This window comes from Balaenoptera acutorostrata, chromosome 12 (genome assembly GCF_949987535.1).
Source record: "Balaenoptera acutorostrata chromosome 12, mBalAcu1.1, whole genome shotgun sequence".
NCBI classification, from domain to species: Eukaryota; Metazoa; Chordata; class Mammalia; order Artiodactyla; family Balaenopteridae; genus Balaenoptera; species Balaenoptera acutorostrata.
This window is the reverse complement of record NC_080075.1, coordinates 87,874,022-87,892,515: the sequence shown is the minus strand read 5'-3', so window position 1 is coordinate 87,892,515 and position 18,494 is coordinate 87,874,022. Positions and strand designations below refer to the sequence as shown.

The following is an 18,494-nucleotide window of genomic DNA, read 5'->3' as shown; positions in this document are numbered from 1 at the left end:
GAGCAAGTAAACATGTGGTGCAGGTGTGGGTTTGAGCCCAGATGAAGGCAGGGCTGCAGTCTGGCTCTGCAGCCTCAAGCAAGGAAGGCCCTTCACCTCTCTGAGCAAGATGGTGAAGACACCTGCCCTGTTTGCCTCCAGGCGCTCTTGTATGTGTTAAATGAGAAATTAAGGGAAAGCACCTGTAATTTCTGAAGCTCTCACCCTTTGAGCTATTATTGCTACTATAATTGCTTCAACTCTGTGCTGAACAGAACATGGCATCAGCACATAGTGTGTGTTCTCTGCCGGTTATTAGCATGTTTGACATATAGACGTGTGTTAAGACAGTCCCCCGTGTGGTGCTAGACTTTGTCCCCTTTGCTGGTACCATCAGGTTGGTGATGGGGGTGGTCTGTATCCAGGGACCCTCGGCCACTAGAGGGCGCCGTGTCCTATTTAGTCTTGTACACACAGCCCTGCCCCTTGGGAGTGCTTAACAAATGAGTGGAAGGATGGGGAGGTGGAGCCCTAGGAAGAGGACAGAGAATAGATACGTGCACATGTGTGTATTGTGTGTAAATTGGTGGTAATTAATGATGAACGGAGGGCTCCAGCTGCATCTAGGATCCAAAAAAAAAATGCTAATGATGCAACAAAACTCCATGTTCAGTAACTATGCAAGAAAAAAGTTCTGACCCCTGCCCTCTCCTTACAAGCTGCGATTTTCCCCATTCTCTTTGGCAGATCCTACATGGCTCTCCACCAACCTGGGCATTCTGACCTGCATTGAGTGTTCTGGGATCCACCGAGAGCTGGGGGTTCACTACTCCAGGATGCAGTCCCTGACGCTAGATGTGTTAGGAACATCTGAGCTGCTGGTACGTTTCAAATCCTTGATTTTGGAGTGAAAACAAATGATCTGAAAGCTAGGTTTTCATTTTGGCTCTCGAATCTGTTTCTGTTTCTTAAAATTCCACTGGGCTGGTAGCTGTTGATATTACCTAGTGGATTTGGGCAATTAGAAACTCATTGGTAATTCTTCCTCCTCGGCTACTAGTATTATAGCTGAGGGTTGCAAAGCTTTATTCTTTTTTTTTTTTTTTTTTTTTGGCTGTGCCGGGTCTTAATTGTGGCATGTGACATCTTTAGTTGCAGCATGCAGACTCTTAGTTGCGGCATGCATGCAGGATCTAGTTCCCTGACTAGGGATCGGACCCGGGCCCCCTGCATTGGGAGAGCGGAGTCTTACCCACTGGACCACCAGGGAAGTCCCACAAAGGTTTATCCTTAAATGAATACAATGAATTGAACTTAGAAAGGAGCGTTGAGACTGGTGTGAGATTCTGGAACAGGATGGTGGCAGAGTCCAGTTCACCCCAGTCATTAAGCAGGTGCAGAGCCCAGAGACAGTAAAGGACTCATTCTTCCTGAGTCGTCTGCCGAGTCTGCGGTGCAGTCATTACCTGGCTCAAGCCTCCGGTGGACTTGTCCTCTGTCCCTTATTGTTGCCTTTTGGGAGAGATACTGGTATTTGCTTCTACTGCCTTTGTTTCTAAAAAAAAAGAGAAAAGTTTCATTGTTGGTTGGGTGATAACACATAAGCCATGCAGTGTACTAGGGGGTTGAAGCATTTCCTGTAAAGTGACTTTCAGAGCTTGAGACTCTGGCTCCACCGAGGAACAAGCGTATCACACATGGGCGGTGCTTCGGGGCACCTAAAACATGAGCTCTTCGGACTGTTTCCAAAGTCTATAACTGCTGATGAGAAGGCAGTATTTGAAATTGTTTCCTGAGGTGGCTGGGCATTGGACGGTGACTGTTTAGGGGACGTTGATTGCCGTGGATTTTAGTGTCGAGAGCAAGAGTCTTGGCAGAAAACCAGTTACTGTGGTCAGTAGACCTCTCAGGAGGCCGTGAGTCGTACCCATGACTATTCTGGATCCAACGTGTCTGAACTTGTGATGCATTTAGAACTATCTTGTCAGATCCTTGCTGTCTCTCCAAGGGGTTCGTTTACGCTCTTGAGAGGCAAAGCTGGGAGAAGCTAGAGTGGATTCTGGTAGCCCAGTTTCAGTAGTATCACGGATTACTTCAGGGTTACAGCTAAGCTAGCCTTGGCGGGACCCAGCAGTGTATTCTTGGTTACACACTACAGTTAATGTCATAACGCGTACAGCCTCCATCACAGAGCTGTGTGTGTGCAGGCGGTATGCTGGGTAACTGGTGATGGCATAGATTTGAAATTCTCACAGTATATTTTCAGAGGAACATAAATTACTTCTCAGTGAGCACTGGTAAACTACCGCAGTTGCTGTACTGCCCTGGTGGGGTTTTTTTTTATAATTTTATTTATTTATTTATTTATTTTATTTTTTGGCTGTGTTGGGTCTTCGTTTCTGTGCGAGGGCTTTCTCTAGTTGCGGCAAGCGGGGGCCACTCTTCATCGCGGTGCGCGGGCCTCTCACTATCGTGGCCTCTCTTGTTGCGGAGCACAGGCTCCAGGTGCGCAGGCTCAGTAATTGTGGCTCACGGGCCTAGTTGCTCCACGACATGTGGGATCTTCCCAGACCAGGGCACGAACCCGTGTCCCCTGCATTGGCAGGCATATTCTCAACCACTGCACCACCAGGGAAGCCCCCCTGGTGGTTTTTTTTAAAACAGTTGGAAGTGTTCAGTGATTTATGCTGAAGTAATAATTGTTGATTTTGTACGAGGCACTTCGCGGAGCGCTTTGTGTGTCTTAGCTCATTTTGCCCTTCACTCCAGCCCTGTGGCCCTGGTGTATTATCCCCATTTTACAAAAGAGGAACTGAGGCTTAGAATGTTTTAACAAGCCCAAGGTTATGTAGCTATCAAAGCACCAAATCTGGGGTGGAGGCCTCTTTAATCTGATTCCAGAGCTCACACGCTTAAGCCTTGAGGACTCTCCCTGTGGAGAGCATTTAAACGTCACTACCGTCCCTCCTCATTCCAAATGTCTAACCGCCAGCTCTCTGGGAGGGAAAAAAGCCCGGCTTTGTAGTCCCGGTCACGTGATGTAAATGCTCCCACCGTGGCCATTTGCAGGCCACAGTGTGGATAACTGAATGTGCGGTGGGAAACACCGCACACGTTACGTAGGAAGTTTGCCGCACAAATACAACTTCAAAAACAGCAGAGTAAAATAGTTAGGAAGTGACGAGTTTTGAGTACTACTTTGTTTTTAGTTTAGTCTTTCTGTTTGGTTTTTTTTGAGGCTGCACCACGCAGCTTGTGGGATCTCAGTTCCCCGATCAGGGATCGACCCCTGGGCCCCGGCAGTGGAAGCAGGGAGTCCTAACCACTGGACCGCCAGGGGCTTCCCTAGTATAGTTTATTTGATCATGAGTTTATATAATGTAATTTTTAATAATGGCAGTTTAACAGCTGGCTTGTGTAAGCTGGTAGGAGCCTGATCCTGACACATCTGTTACACCTGCTTAAATGTGTCTCAGAAACTTAACTGACGATCTGCCTGAGACTACTGCCTACTGCAGAGAGAAACACCAGAGACGGCTGGAAGGAGAATGTTTCCATTTCGATGAAAAGATGAGCTGGCTTCTGATCCCAGGCTCAGATCTTTGTTTCTTCTCCTGGAGCCTCCGTCTGTATCTCTGTCTGTATATTCTCCTAGGCGTTCGAAGTTTGACCAACTCTCAGCCATTATGGAGAAATCAGGAAGAGGCTGCTTAACTAAGATCTGCAGATATTTCTGATGTCTAATCTCTGCCATAGCTTTAAACTCTCCCTTGTCTAAGCCTCTTTTCCTGAGTGGTTATCAGAAAAACAAAGGGCAGAGGCCTGAATCACGTGGGGTTTATTCCCACCCTCTCTGTGCCCCTGAACTCGCCTGTCTGGCCACTCCCAGGAGGCGGACGTCTCCCCCCTCTCACCCCAACCCCGTTACTGTGGGCATGACACCACCTCCAGACCCTTATTCCTCAGCCCTTTGTCAAGCAATAGGTGGAGGGTGTGTGTCAGGTGTTAGTGCCATTTGTAAAGCATGAGAATTTCAAGCCTTTTTAGAGCACCTGGTTCTTTTATTTTGCTTAGACAGTCAGGTGCCTGAACAAAAGACCTCCAGAAGGCTTGACACACACGCTGTTGTGTGTGTTCAGAATTACATCCAGCACATAGTGAGAACTATAAAGTATTAGCTATCATTATTATCGTTGCTACCTTCTCCTCCAAGATGATTTGAACAAAATCCTTCCAGAAAAATCATCTGCGTGTCCTAATGTGTGAATCCGCAGGCAGACTCCACCCGGGTTGACTGCTCCGTTTGTGAACCTTTCAGGTTCACAGAGCAGTGGTGTCGGGGTCTTGGGCTGGTGTGTTCATCAGAATACGTTTTCTTGGGCAGCACATGTTAATTAGACCCCTTGTACCCTGTTAAAGAGACAAGAGGGTGAACCGGAAGATATCTTGCTGGTGCGTCCGAGGCTGCAGCCCGGACAGGGCTGCTTTCCAGAGCAGAGTCACAGAGCCACACACACGGATGTGCTGTGACAGGAGAGGGGTTTTTGCACGGCCTGATGGAGACAGCAGATAACACGAGCAGGGATTTTCATTTCCTGGCTGGCACTGTGTTCTAAATAGACAGATGCTCACCCCGTAAAGTGCAGCTTCTGTCCCCCCATATGGTCTCACCGTGGTCCTCATGACAGAAGTCTTTTGCTTAATTCCATAAAGTATTTTCTGTCCTGGGGTTTGTAAACAGTTTCCCCTGATGGTATGTCGTGGCGGTTTCACCATTTCCTTCATCATTTGTTTTTGTTTCAAGCCATGCTTGATTCCCATGTCAACCGAGTGGGTTTCAGCAGCATCCGTGAAGGTGGCTGGTCAGCAGTCATCTTTCCTTCCCTTTGCCTCCTGCTTCTAGAATCACTTGTTACTCAGTGGAAAGAAACTGGGGGGTAATTGAAGTATTAATTTGATTAGAGTTCAGGGAAGCTGTACCATTTTAACTACTCTAGCGTGCACCAGCCTAAGATCCTTAGATTTTAAAGCAAATCTGCTTTCAGAAAACCTCCTGATAAGCATAAATTTTAAAAAGATAAAGTTCCTCCTTAACATAGAAGATGACGATTTCAGTTCTGATTTTCAGGTCCTACATAAAACAGTATTGTTGGTACGAGGGTCCTAGTATCATATGGTCAGTTTCACATCGTAAGTGAAATTAGTAAAGGAAATTTCAGTATTATGGAATTGAATTTGAGTCAGTAATTTAAAAACCTTCTTCCATCAAAGAACAGGGTCAGAAACCCCCAGGAGCACATATTACTGACTCGGGCCTATTTTATGACTTTCTCCTGACTCCTCATGAAGTTGTTAACAAGCTGTTAAATATAAAGCAGACCAGCCAACAGCTGGATCTGAGAGAGGGAGTGGAGAGGAAAGCCCTCAGAAACCAAGAGCTTCCTCACAGATCATACTGTGGTTTCACCTGGGTCCGAAATGAAGCCACTCAGGCTGCGAAGAGCAGCCAGAAATGTAGAACCAGCTACCATTTATTGAGTGACTGTTATGCTTAGGTATTGTCCCAGGTCCTTTGTCTTATCTAACCTAAACAAGAACCCCATTTTAAAAAGGAGGCCAGAGCCTGTGTTCTATTCTCTTTTCTTAAATCACAACTCTGAACTTTTTTTAGCCACAAACCCTATCAGAAAAAATTGAGCACCAAAACATATACATGTATGTGATGTATAGTTATACTTGTACTACTTACTAAGGAGTGTATTATATACTTTGTCAAATATACCAAAAGCAGAATTTCTAGAGGCGCAGGTGAAGCGCGATGCACAACTCTTTTCGCGCACCACAGGGTATTTCGGGCACCACAGGGTATTTTCGTGCTCCGTTCTTTGGAGGCGGCAGTTTAGAGCTCACTGCTGTCTCTTAGCTCGCCTGCCAGGGTCAGGTTCCTTCACTGCCCCGGGCCTTTTTATCCACCTGTATATTAAAGGTGTGCCGTGCGCGCCAAGCCTTCCAGCCTCCTGGGACCTGAGGGGGCCCAGTAGCTAACACCCCATCTCCCTACATGAATTTGGGACCGCTTGAGAGAGCAAAGGTCTGATTTATGGTTGAAAACAGCAGAATCGGCTGACCTGGTTCACACGTGTGGTGGCAGCCGAGCCCAGACGCGGTCTCGGGGCCCAGGCGCGGGCAGAGCGGCACACCCACCGATGCTGCCTCCTGTGGGTGCCCGTTCTTCTGAGCCCCTTGGGCAGGGAAGTCGTTTCTCTCACTGTCCGCTTCTTTCCTCCGGGTGCCTAAAAACAGAGGAAGACAGAACGTCACAGGAACTGGTGACCCTCCACCTGGAAACATGAAAAACAGGGCGCAGGAGGTTCCCCATCCTCACCCCAAACTCTGGAGACAATTTCTAGAGAAAACCTATGGCCTCTTTCTGGCTCAGGGGGCCCCTCAAGGGTTGGTGCTGCAGGTCTCCAGGAATGTGTGACTCCCGGTCCCCATCCTCAGGGTGCCTTGTGCAGTGAGGGAGACGCACACAGGGTTTCGTGCAGATTCGGGGTGTGGGAGAGCGGGTGTCTAGACCAGGTCCCTGCTCTGCTGCCGGCCCCTTGCCGTCTCCACAGCACTCAGTCCAGCCCGCATCACGGGGCCCTTCTTTTTCTTTTCCGTTCACCTCTGTCTCGTTGGACCGAGCCCCTTGGAGCAGGCCCGTGTGCCACGCCCGGAACCCAGCCTGCCCGAGGGCTCCGTGTGTGTCCTGGGGCTCGCTTCCCTGAGGACGTGGCACCTGAACACCCCAGGGCCCCACGTCAGCCTCGGTGCGGCCCCACGAGCCGGGGATGGGGCTCTGGGAGTGGAGGGCGTGTGTGTCCGGGCTGTTTAACCAGCCCTCCTGCTGCCTAGGCTCCTGCCCGCGCGGCCTGCTGGACCACACATTTTCTTGACATGACCCTGCAGCCTCCATCTGCAAGTGCTTTGCTTTTGTTGATGGTTCCAGAGGGTTCTCTGCAGGCTGAACTATTCGCTGGAGCCTGGTGAAGCTGTGAGGCGGCATATTTCTCCGCGTTGGACGAGTGTGACGCTCGGCCGTGGTGGCTCCCCGGACCAGCTGTCCCCTAGTAAGCCAGCCAAGCCCAAGCAGAAGGGGAGCAGCTTTCGGATTCCGGGGAATCCTCCTCCTCGCGCCCCCTGCCATCTGCTTGCAGACCGGGAGGCTCCCAGGGGCGGGTGCTGTGGCTTGTCCTGTCACTGCCCTGCAGATAACTCGGTTTGGGTGCGGGATGGTGTCCACGTTGCACTGAACGGTGGGGCCTTAGCGTGGGCCTGGCTCTAAACCGGGGCCCCGACGCCGAGGTTCAGCCTGGATCAGGCGCCCCCGAAATCGTCGGGGCATTGGCTCCGTGGTACGCCGGGCCCCCTGCTCCGCACCACCCTGACGGGCAGCCCCGTCTCCAGGAAAGTGCAGTGAGGCAGCCTGCGGCTTTGCCACCTGACGTCTCCTTGGGGCCCCGGGGCCAGGGCTGAGGACCGAGGACCAAGGCAGGGCTGCTGAGAGCCCAGGGCTCGGGGCATCCAGAAGCTCTGTTCACTCGTCAAGGACAGGGACGAATTAGGAAGGCTCCCCACCCGATTATCAGGCTGACTGCGTGTTTCCCTTGTCCTTCGGCCTTCCTCAAGATCCCCTCTTACTTGCCACCAGGAAGTTCGGCCCTACCTGAGCCAGGTCCCTTTGGCTGTTGCTCCAGCCGGCCCCCCTGGAGCGAGAAGAGGCCACTGGGGCTCAGCCTTTCCTCGCAGAGAGTCCCCCTCGGCCTGTGTCCACATGACTCACCGAGGGCGAAGCACCAGAAGTGTCGCTGCTCCCACGGCATCGTTTTCAACGTGGAAATGAAAATGTCTGTTCTCTCCAAAGCACTGGGCCCGGTGCTTCCTTTCGGTTTCTTTGTTTCCTTAGAGATTGAAGAGTCCGATCTCGGTCAGGTGCTGAGCTGGGTGCTGGGGGTGGGATGAAATCCGTGCTCTTAAGGATCCTAGTCACTCCAGATCCGCACATCCGTTCAGGAGCGTGCCAGGGCGGCCTGGCGTTTATCTCGTACCTGCTGCATGCAACACAGTGCCTATATCAGTGAGCACTGGTGAAAACCTGCTCATTTCTGACAAGTCAGAAGGTTGATCGGCAAGTAAGGACCTTACACTGGAACAGATACACTTTCAGTGCTCTAGTTTATTGAATGCTGTTACAGAAATTATCCCATTTTATCATTATTACAACCTGGCAAGGTAGGTAGGTAGGTATCTCCATTTTATTATTAAAAACTTGAAGCTCGGGTAAACTGCCTTGCCTGTGGTCACAAAGCCAGGAAATAGGACCGCAATTTGAACCCGAATCTTGGCTTCCTGGCCCAGCGCCCTCCCTGCTGTACGAGCCACCCCCTTGCTGGTGTAAGTAAAGGCTGTCAGATCTGTTTCAGCTGGAGCACAGGTTCTTTTTTGGGGGGTTGGGGGAAAGGATAGAAACTGGAGCTGGGTCGAGTTACTGCTTCTCCCTGTCCGTGGAGGCATTCTATCTAGGGGACGTTTTATGAGAACACTCCTCTGTAAGAGACATGCTGTTTCTTATCTCTAGTTTTATGGGTACCTTTGGGGTTTGGGTTTTGTCCAGCTTCATTAAAGGCAAACCACTTTATTGCTCTGTTTCTTAGTGACCATTAAATAAATCATCAGCTGTGTGAGTCGTGTGTAGCAGTGGAAGGTATTAATAATTGAGTACCCTGAAATAGACTTTTGTTTTTGCAGCTTGCCAAGAATATTGGGAATGCAGGCTTCAATGAGGTTATGGAGTGTTGCCTTCCAGCTGAGGACTCAATCAAACCCAACCCGAGCAGTGACATGTAAGTATGAGGCTGGCTGCTCTCGCTTTCTGAGCAAAGGTTGGCCTTGTCCCCGGGCACCGCCCCCCCCCCCCGCCCGCCCGAGGCAGGGGAATAAACAAGCTTGGGTGCATCGATTGTTGCTTCTTTAAGGAAGAAATCAGCCTATGTTGTTTATAAAGTCACTTTAACCTTTTTGGATGTCCAAGTAGAAATTTGGTCTGGCAGCTTTTCTTAGGAGCCAGAGGAAAGCGGATTTGCCAGGGGGCAGGGGCTGGGGGGGAGTCCTGAGTGGCGCCCTCTGCTGGTGGTGTGTGGGCACCACCTCGCTTCTGCCTCAGGGCAGGGGAGTCAGTCGCTCTCCCACCTGCCTTCTCTCAGTGTGAATTCTGAGCCGCGGGGAGGGTCGGTTGTCCTGGATACATGATTATGTCTCGTTCTCTTTCCCAGTGCAAATGTCGAGGGTGTTGCTTCCTTCAAAAAGCTTTTCTTTGTTTCTGTTTTACTGTGGGCACACAACCTGATCAAGAAGCTTTCGTGCCTCATCACGCGTCCAGCTGGCCCGCTGAGGCAGAGCTGACCACGAGGGTACTTCTGCCCGTCTAATCAAATAAATCATAAATCACCCAGATCACGCTGGTCCTTGAGAGGGAGGCGGACGGGAGACCAGCGAGCTGGTCAGGGCAGTGCCCGGCCTGCCCCCTTAGACTGCAGCCCTGCTCGGGGCCTGTCTGCTGCAGGAGGGCAGAATGGTTTGCCCGCTGTAGTGCCATGCAGGTGAGGCAGACGGGGCGGGAGGGAGCAGGCCAGTCCAGAGGAACAGCATTTGAGTGGCGAGCCTGGGTCAGAGGGTTTGGGCAGGGGAGGCAAAGTGAGAAATAGGTGATGAGGGAGAGGAGAAAATTCATTCACCAGGACAGCCTTTCCCTGGGAACAGCCTGAGATGGAAGTGCCAGCAGGGCTCCCCCTGGGCTCGGGCGAGGACGGGGAAGAGCAGTGGCTGGGAGAGCGTGGCAGACAGGTGTGGTTCCCGGCCCTTTGCAGAAACATTTTGTAGGGGGCCGGTCTCTGGAAGCTGAGGTCACGGGATCTGTGTTCCTCTGCGCTTGGGTGAGGCGACTTAATACGGTGAGGGAGCTTAGACAAACTAAAGGGAGCAGCAGGTACCGTGTGCGTTCCGCAGCCTCCCAGATGTCTGCGTCTGAGGTGAGCGTGCGTTGGTGCTGGGTGAGAGTCAGTTCACGTTCGGGCCCTGGAGCACATGTCAGTGATGAAACGTTTCCTTGAGACTGGATGAGGTGCGATGTTAGATTCCAGGCACAGGGCTCATAAAGTGATCGTCCTCCCTTGATGAGGATCCGAGTTCCAAATCTGTATCCTTACCCAGACCTGGAGAGGCAGCACGGAACACAGCAAGCTGCATCCTTCCCAATCGCGGGACCTGGGCAGGTTCGTCAACCTCTCTGAGCCCTTTTCCTCTAAGAGAAACAGAGGTACAGCCGTCCCCACCTCGCAGAGTCGCTGGGACGTGCAAAGGGGGTGAGGCGGTCACGCCTCTTGTACTGGGTTGGTGTCGGCAGCCCTGCTTGCTCACCGTGGGCGTGGGCAGTGGGGCAGCACATGTGCCGGGCGCTGATTCCACGTGCCCTGAAAAGTTAGCGTCCTCTCGGGGCAGGTGGCAGTTGGAGAGTCACCCCAAGGAGAGCTGACTCTTCCTGGGATACGAGAAGATCTGTTTAGGACAGAAAACATCGTGGCCCACTGTGGCACTTTACTTACTGTCTAACGGACACCTGCTCTCGCAGTGAAGGGACTGGTCTCCCGAAATGCTGTAATACTGATCAACTTTGGACAAAGTATATGGTAACTAATTTCTTCCAAGTACCAGGGGCACTTTATAAAAGCAGATAATTTGTTTACTGTGGGGCAAGATGATTCTAAAAAAATGAATACCGTCTGCTTGCGACTCTTGGATATAAACTTTCCATCTGCATTGAGGCCCCTCCCCGCCCCCCAGCCTTGGCACAAATGAAAAGGACGTTTACTCCTCCCCCTCTTGTTTTTCCAAAATGAGAGCAGTTGACCAATGTGATGGCAAAATGCCACCTACTTTGATATCTCCTCAGCTGAAATCAGTCACTGGGCTCCTGTGCTCCTATAGCATTTAGTTCTGTTTTAAAGCAGTTCATCCCACTTTACATTGTACTGAGGTATTTACACATATTTTTCTAATAAATTGCATCTTACTCGTTTTTGTATTTCCCACCACAATATGTTGCTTGTGGTGGGAAATACATATATAATGAGTCAACGAGTCAGAGGTGAAGTCCTAGCTCTGTGGCTACTTAAATAAGCTAATATTTTACTTCCAGATTAAAGTAAATCTGGCTTTATCTCAGAGCAACACACCATCTGCAGATAAATTTGTTGAAAGGGCAGCCAAAGACCGTCTCGTGGCCTGTGACTCCTCAGGTGGATTTGGGGGGTGTTGAGAGATATACGTAGGCGGGCAGGGGTGGGCAGCCAGGTTTGCGTCTGCTTCCAGAGGCCAGAACTGTTTCTCTCCTGTGCTTTAGGGCCCTCGTGCACGCCCTGTCCTTCGGGAGTATGAGAAGCCCCTCTCTCTGAACACGAATGCCAAATGCATTCTTATATTAAGTTCATTCCCTTTTCTCCAAAAGCCTTAGCCTTTCCCAAAAAAAGAGGGGGTGGGGGAATCGCTCCGGCAGAGTGAACTCCCTCCACGAAACCATGGGGCATGGTGTCACCCAGAACAGACCTGTACCTGAGCTTGTGGAGGGACGACCTTCAGGGGACAGGACCCAGAGCCCTGGACAAGTGGATAATACATTTAAAAAGTAAAGCGTCCAGTTTATCTCTAGCCCCTTTCTGACTGTCCCACAGTGATTACTGGAGCCGCCTAAACCATGACACACGTCCACCAGCCCCACTGCCCATCAGAAGGGACCCATAGAGTTTCATCAGACAGGTTGTCAGTTGTCAGCCCCAGATGGGAACCAAGCAGCAGCCTGAGCGTCACACCGGCTGGGAGCCCCTGGAAGGAGAGCGCAGCCCAGCAAAGCAGGGCAGCCCCCAGAGCTGTCCGGCTGCTGGAGGGGACGGGCTCGCATTCACAGCACTGGCGTGAGGGTCAGATGGACAGCACACCTCGGTGCGACCTGTAAGCCCGCAGCAGCTGTCCACGTGTGGGGTGATGTGTGAAGTCCACCAGCACGGCTCACGCGAGGCTGCGTTTATAATCACCCAGGCAGTGGGTTTACCGGGTGCGGCAGTCGGAGTGGTGTTTGCCGCCCTGGGAGCCTGGAGTTGACCTGCCCGCTCCTGAAGCCTGGTGGGTTGACGTGGGGGGCTGGGCCCCTGATGGAAGTGGAAGCAGGTGTGGTGGGTGCAGCCCTGGTGGCAGGGTGGGAGTGGGCGGTGCCCCAGCCGAGAAGAGCTGGTGGGTCCCACCCGCCTGGGCCACCACCAGCCCCTCTTCATTCTGTGCTGCCACAGTAATTGCATCCGAAACCCTGGGCTAAAGGCCTCAGTGCGCCATCTCATCTAATCCTGCAAAGCCCTGCAAGCAGCCGTGCTCATGATACGGAGGTTGAGCAGCCAGCCCAAAGTCACCGGGGGGGGGCGGGGGGGGGCGGGCTGAGATCCGGCCCTGTGACCGAGAGCCAGGCCCGAGTGACTGTGCGCTCTCAGAGCTGAGCACCAGCCTCGGGGGTGGGGGGGGACCCAGGCCCTTTCTTCTAGTTCAGCCTCCCCTGCCTGGCCTTGTGAAATTCCAGTGCACCTCGCACTTTCCAGAAAGGGGACAAAAGAAGCAGGAGGCTTAGTCCTGTCATGTCATTCTTCCTATATCCCTGGTAGCTCTATTGGCTAAAGTTAGGTTTTTGTATTTGGAATTTGGTTTTCCCTGACATTCTTTTTTTTTTAAGAGCTTTGTTGAAATGTAACTCACATACCATACAATTCACCCATTTAATGTACAATTTACTGGCTTTCAGTATATTCACAGCTGTGCATCCATCACCACAAGCAATTTTCGAACATTTTTATCACCCCAGAACGAACCCCCATACCTGTTAGCCATCCCCGACTCTGTCCTCTCACTCCTCCCAGCCCTGGGCAACTGCTTACCTGTCTACAGATTTGCCTGTTCTGGGCATTTCAGTAAATGGGATCACACAATGTGTGGTCTTTAGTGTTTGGCTTCTTTCATGTAACTTAACGTTTTCAGGCTTCATCCACATCATGGGCTGTGTCAGTGCTTCCTTCCTTTTGTGGCTGAATCGTATTCCATTGTATGGACACCACATTGTGTTTACCTGTTCATCAGCTGATGGACACTGGGTCGTTTCTTGGAACTTCTGACTCGATTGTCACTTGAAGTAATTAGTGTTTACTGTCCCTCAAAAATCGTGTCTACATTTTTTATTGTTGCTGCTGCTGTTTGTTAAAGTCCTTGGAGCAAAATGCTGAGTCCTCTGGACCAGGAGCTGCTGTTTTCCTTGCTCTCTGTCTTTCAAGTTCATTGGTACTTTCCGAGGCCCTAAGGACCTGCCGTGAGTGCAGCAAACGTGTCAGCTCATGCACTTCTCACAGGCTGTGTGCATTTGACAGATAAGAAGACTTGAGGTCACATACTTGCCCAGGGTCGCACGTCAGTCTGTGGTGGGGCAGGATTTGAGCCCGGGCTTCTTTGGCTTCCCTGGAGTTGCTGCCACTCCGAGCTCCTTTGAGAGGCGGGGTCTGCACACACAAGGCCGCGTGAAGGCCAGGAAATAGACCACGAAGATGGACAGTTCGTTTGGTTCGTCAGGTGTGGGGTGAGCCTGTCTGCCAGGCACGGTGCCCGCAAACAGGAAGACAGGCTTCCCATGAGGGCTGCCAGCCCTGTGACCGGCCGCTTAGCCCTTAGACCCGGGCCTTGATGCCACTTGTCTTGGCAGCTGGAGGGTTTCCGGCCTCTTGAAAGCGCCTGGAGGCTGAGTGAACGCAGGTGCCGAGGGAGAGCCACACAGCGCCCACTTCCTGCTTCGTGTCTTTCTGCCGGAGCTGCTTATTACGGGGAGGGTGGAACAGGATTTTTTTTTAAGTAGTTATAGATGAATGGATGTTGGATCTGTTTGAATAGAGGCCCTTAATCATTTACGAGGCAATTATGTTTGATTTCAGGAATGCAAGAAAGGACTACATTACTGCCAAGTACATTGAGAGGAAGTACGCAAGGAAAAGACACGCGGATAATGCGGCAAAACTTCACAGCCTTTGTGAGGCCGTCAAAACAAGAGATATTTTTGGATTACTCCAAGCATACGCTGATGGTGTGGATCTTACAGAAAAAATCCCACTGGCCAATGGACATGTAAGAAAAGACCTGTAAAAACAGAAAAGAAAGGGTGAGAGGGCGGGGAGTGGCAAGGCAGTGTCATCAGAAATGCTGACAAAGTCGTGTGACTCTGAAAGAAGAGGCAGTGGGTCCTGGGGGAGGAAATTAGTGGTGATTCTTAAACCAAAACTGTAATGGCAGCTCTGGAAAGAAGGTCCATCCCTGGGGGAAGGAGCACCTTCTCAGAGGCCTAAGCGCCTCCTTCTGTCTTCCGAGAGCCGCACTAGCGCCTCAGCCAAGCCTCGGCTGCAGCTCCCGAGGCCACACCGGGAAGGAGAGCTTGGACCAGGCCTGGTGCGCCGCTGTCCAGCCTGCTCCCCTTGCCCTCCTCCCTGGGGGAACTGGGCCAAGAGGGTGGGGTCTCACCGTCGGGATCCGTCTGCAGGAAACCACCAGTGTTACGGCCCGTGTGTCCTAATTCTCTTCCACGGGTGTGCTCTTGGATGCACACTCACAGCTCCCTGGGCCCTCCTTACCCTCGTGGACGCACACTCACAGCCCCCTGGGCCCTCCTTACCCTCGTGGACGCACACAGCCCCCTGGGCCCTCCTTACCCTCGTGGACGCACACTCACAGCCCTCTGGGCCCTCCTTACCCTTGTGGATGCACACACACAGCCCCCTGGGCGCTCCTTACCCTCGTGGACGCACACTCACAGCCCCCTGGGCCCTCCTTACCCTCAGAATAAAGGCGCATGGGACTGGGCCACCCTTAGCAGCTGAGCGCGTTGTACGGAGCCGTAATGTTCAGTGTTCGAGAGTAAGATGGGGAACTGCAGCCTGGGTGCCCAGGGCCGCGTGTGCTCAGCTCAGAGCTGCGCTGCAGCCGAGGAGGAGGGGGTGGCCGGGCCAGCTGAGCTGGAGGGGCCGGGGGTGTGTTGTCTCCCCCCGCCCCACCTTCCCCGCTACCTGGATCTTCCCTTGGCCTCCAGCTCCCTCCCACCCCCCTACCTGAAACAGCCTTCATTCGCTCCCTCCCACCCCCCTACCTGAAACAGCCTTCATTCGCTCCCTCCCACCCCCCTACCTGAAACAGCCTTCATTCGCGATTCCTCTCTCCCACCGGCCAGAACTTACTTCGGAGGAGGCAGGGGTGGCCACGTGCCAGTTAGTAGGAGCTGAAGGCAGTCCGGGTTTTAGCATTGATGGCGTCATCTGTAAGTACAGAACGAAAAAATTTAACCCGGCGTTTAAGGGATACATTTATATTTACCCAGGGAGCAGGTATAAGAGCCCGGGGAACCCTCCTGGAGTCTGAACGGAGACCCCCCTCTTACAGGCAACACCTCATGTTGAGATGCAGGGATGAGGGCAGAAAGATCGAGAGGACTTTGCCGTGAAACCCCTGAATTCCTCATTATTTCCTGTGGAGTAAGGAGGAATAGGACCAGTTTCTAAATTGCAGGTTCCCAGGGGCAGAGTTTGCCATGGAGATTAAAGAGGCCCTTGGTATCTTAGAGGTAACGTTTTTCAAAGGAAAGATTTAGAGGCTTTTGGAAGAGAAATACACAGTTTTTCTCGTGTGGGACACAGAATTGAATGCTCCCCTTGGAATTTTGGAATGTTTCTGCTTGGTCTTCAGGAGCTGGATGAAACGGCCCTCCACCTTGCCGTCAGATCCGTGGACCGGACTTCTCTTCACATTGTAGACTTTTTAGTCCAGAACAGGTAGGCGTTCTAAAATCAGGGAAGGTGTTTGATTTCGTTCCTTGGTGTTTCTGAGAATGGAGCCAAGGGTTGCCCCATTGCTTCAGTTGTGTGGCCAAGATGCTGGCATTTCCCCGGGTCTGAACAGGAACCATGGGCCAGGGGCAGTGCTGCCAGGTGTGGGGTGTTTCGATGCAATCCTAATAAAGCCCCCTCCTGGGGTCTGCGAGGTCCCGCCTCTAGTGTCTGGGACTCAGGGAGACGCCCCGTCGATAGGCCTGCTGAATTCTGAGCCCCAGCAAAGCAGCCTCTGTCTGTGACCCCCACGACCACCCCTTTGCTTGTCCCGTGAGGTGCGGGTCCCACGAGGTCCAGACGGGGCACCCTGAGCAGGGGGAGAGGGAAGCAGGAAGCAGAGATCCTCCTCCAGCCGCTGGCCGAGCTGAGGTTGTAAACCGCAACACGGGGTTGTGGGCGTTTTGCGTGGTTGGAAAAGGTGTTATTTTTAATTAGAAGTTGACTTTAGAGAGGACATGCACGGACGGTTTCCCTGGCCCCAGTAGTCCCATTTGGTACGTTCTGCCTCGCTTGGTGCGGGGCCTGCCTGGCAGCCGAAGGCCAGTGGTGAAGCCCCGTCAAGGAGCATCCTGACTGCCTGGTCCTGGCTTGGGTGGGCGGGTGCTGGAGGGGGCGGTGCTGGTTAAAAGCCACAGGAATTGGCTTCAGATGGAATAGGAGATTCCAAAGTGCAGAAGCAAGGGGAGATTTTGCATTTTGTGTCTTCTGCCATTCCCGGCTGTCTTCAGAAGAAGAAATGGCCAGAGGCAGAGGAGCTTGGGAGGCAGCTGCTTCCCCAGGAGCCGGGAGTTCCCTGGATGCCGGGGGGAAGCTGCTCGGACCGCCCTGTCCTCTGATGGAGCCTGAAGGCTGTCCCAGGGCCAGCAGCGTGGCAGGGGCCATCCCCCTCAGTGCACATTCTCGGGGGCAGGAGAAGGGGAATCCTGGCTGCTTTTCTTCCAGAATGGGAGGAGGACAGCAGGAGTAGAGGGGAGATCAGAAGCGCGGCTCCTTTTTTACACTGAAAACGTAGCTGCTTTAAAAAAGAAAGGGAGGGCGGGAGGGAGGAGTACGTGTAGCTGGTTTCCCCCTGATGGGAGCTGCGGGCATCACCTCCTGGTGGTCACGCTCCTGTTCCCACATGTCTGTCCAGGGCAGAGCCCACTGTCCAGCTCAGAACAGGCCCAGGGCCACCTCCACCAGTGGGCTGAGTGGCTTGTCCTGGGATCTCCTGGTTTTGTTTTGTGTTGGAAGAATCTCTGTGGTCTCCTCACGGTTCCCCCGTAGCCTGTTTTCAGGGCAGCTCAGAGGAGCCTGGGGACTCCAAACTTTGGAAGAGCGGCGTTTCCCCTTCCTGGCAAGAGTGTTGTTAGTAAGATGAGAAAAGCTCACCCCGTCCTTCTGTGTGGGACAGACTGGACAAGTCACGCAGGCTTCCTAAGGCCCAGACGGGCACTGCCAGTGAAGCGGGAAGGGTGCCAGGTTCACCTGCCCGTGCCCCCGCTCAGGTGGGCACAGGTGCCTTGCTCCCTTTCTGGCGGCTCTGCCATTGTTGTTTATTCCCCGATGGCCTAAAGCCAAGGCCTCCTCCTGCCCACAGGCAGGGCTGGTGCTGTGGGCCCCCCACCCTGGAGGAGGATTGAGAGAAAGCCTGCCCTCCGTGAACCTGAGTTCTGGCTGCCTCTCCCGGGGAAGGAAAGCAGCCATGCCCATCGTTCGCATGTTGTCTATGGCCGCTTTCAAGCTCCCCTGGCAGAGCTGAAGTCCCTGCCGGGCAGCCCCAGTCCTCTGGCCTGTGACTCACCGTTCCCTTTCTCTGTGTCCGTCCCTGCCAGTGGGAACCTGGACAAACAGACGGGCAAGGGCAGCACGGCCCTGCACTACTGCTGCCTGACGGACAGCGCCGAGTGCCTCAAGCTGCTGCTGCGCGGCAAGGCCTCCATCGGCATCGGTGAGCCTCCCCCCACCGCCCCATGCAGTTCCTGGCGCGGGGCTCTGGGCAGAGCTGGGGAGTCGGTCCCGCCCTGCAAGGCTGCTGTGGCCGTGTGCTCATCAGCAGTCTCCCTCTGCTGTCTTGTAGGCTTGCCGCCAAGTGCAGGCATTTTCTGAGAGGCAGAGGATGGCCCTGCAGCTGTCGCTGGTACCCAGGTGACCTGACCAGGTTTGGGCGTCTCGCCCTCCTGTTCATGACCCCCACCTGGGATCATGCCGAGCCCCTCACTGGCTCTGGGGGGGGCACGTTTACTGGTGAGCGTCACTGTTCACTGCCCCTCCGTTCACTGGCACCAGGCCTCCTCCACGAGGGACCCGCGTCTGCTTGGCCTTCACCCCTTCCTCCCCTGGGGGACCCTGACCTGTAGCCAGCCAGGTGCAGTCTAGGCCGAGGGTGTCCGGCTGTGACGGTGTCCTGAGGTGGAGCTTTTGAAGAACTGTTAAACAGAGAGCCAAGAGCAGGAAGAAGGCACGTGCCTGCTTGCGAGCCAAGTTGGCTTTTTTTCTTTTTTAATTAATCATCAAATCTCATTGACTGAGGCTCATTTAGAA

The 18,494-nt window shown here is 53.1% G+C and overlaps 1 protein-coding gene across 8 annotated transcripts in view; it reads left to right on the top strand.

Annotated features, from left to right (window-relative positions):
- Positions 1-18,494, top strand: part of ASAP2 (ArfGAP with SH3 domain, ankyrin repeat and PH domain 2) — a 161,237-nt gene that overhangs the window by 127,534 nt on the left and 15,209 nt on the right. For all 8 annotated transcript variants that reach the window (XM_057558091.1, XM_057558090.1, XM_057558088.1 and 5 more), the window contains 5 exons: positions 727-860; positions 8,773-8,867; positions 14,034-14,223; positions 15,829-15,914; positions 17,786-17,901. In XM_057558091.1, coding sequence (XP_057414074.1) covers positions 727-860; positions 8,773-8,867; positions 14,034-14,223; positions 15,829-15,914; positions 17,786-17,901 — 621 coding nt within the window. The remainder of the gene's footprint in view (positions 1-726; positions 861-8,772; positions 8,868-14,033; positions 14,224-15,828; positions 15,915-17,785; positions 17,902-18,494) is intronic.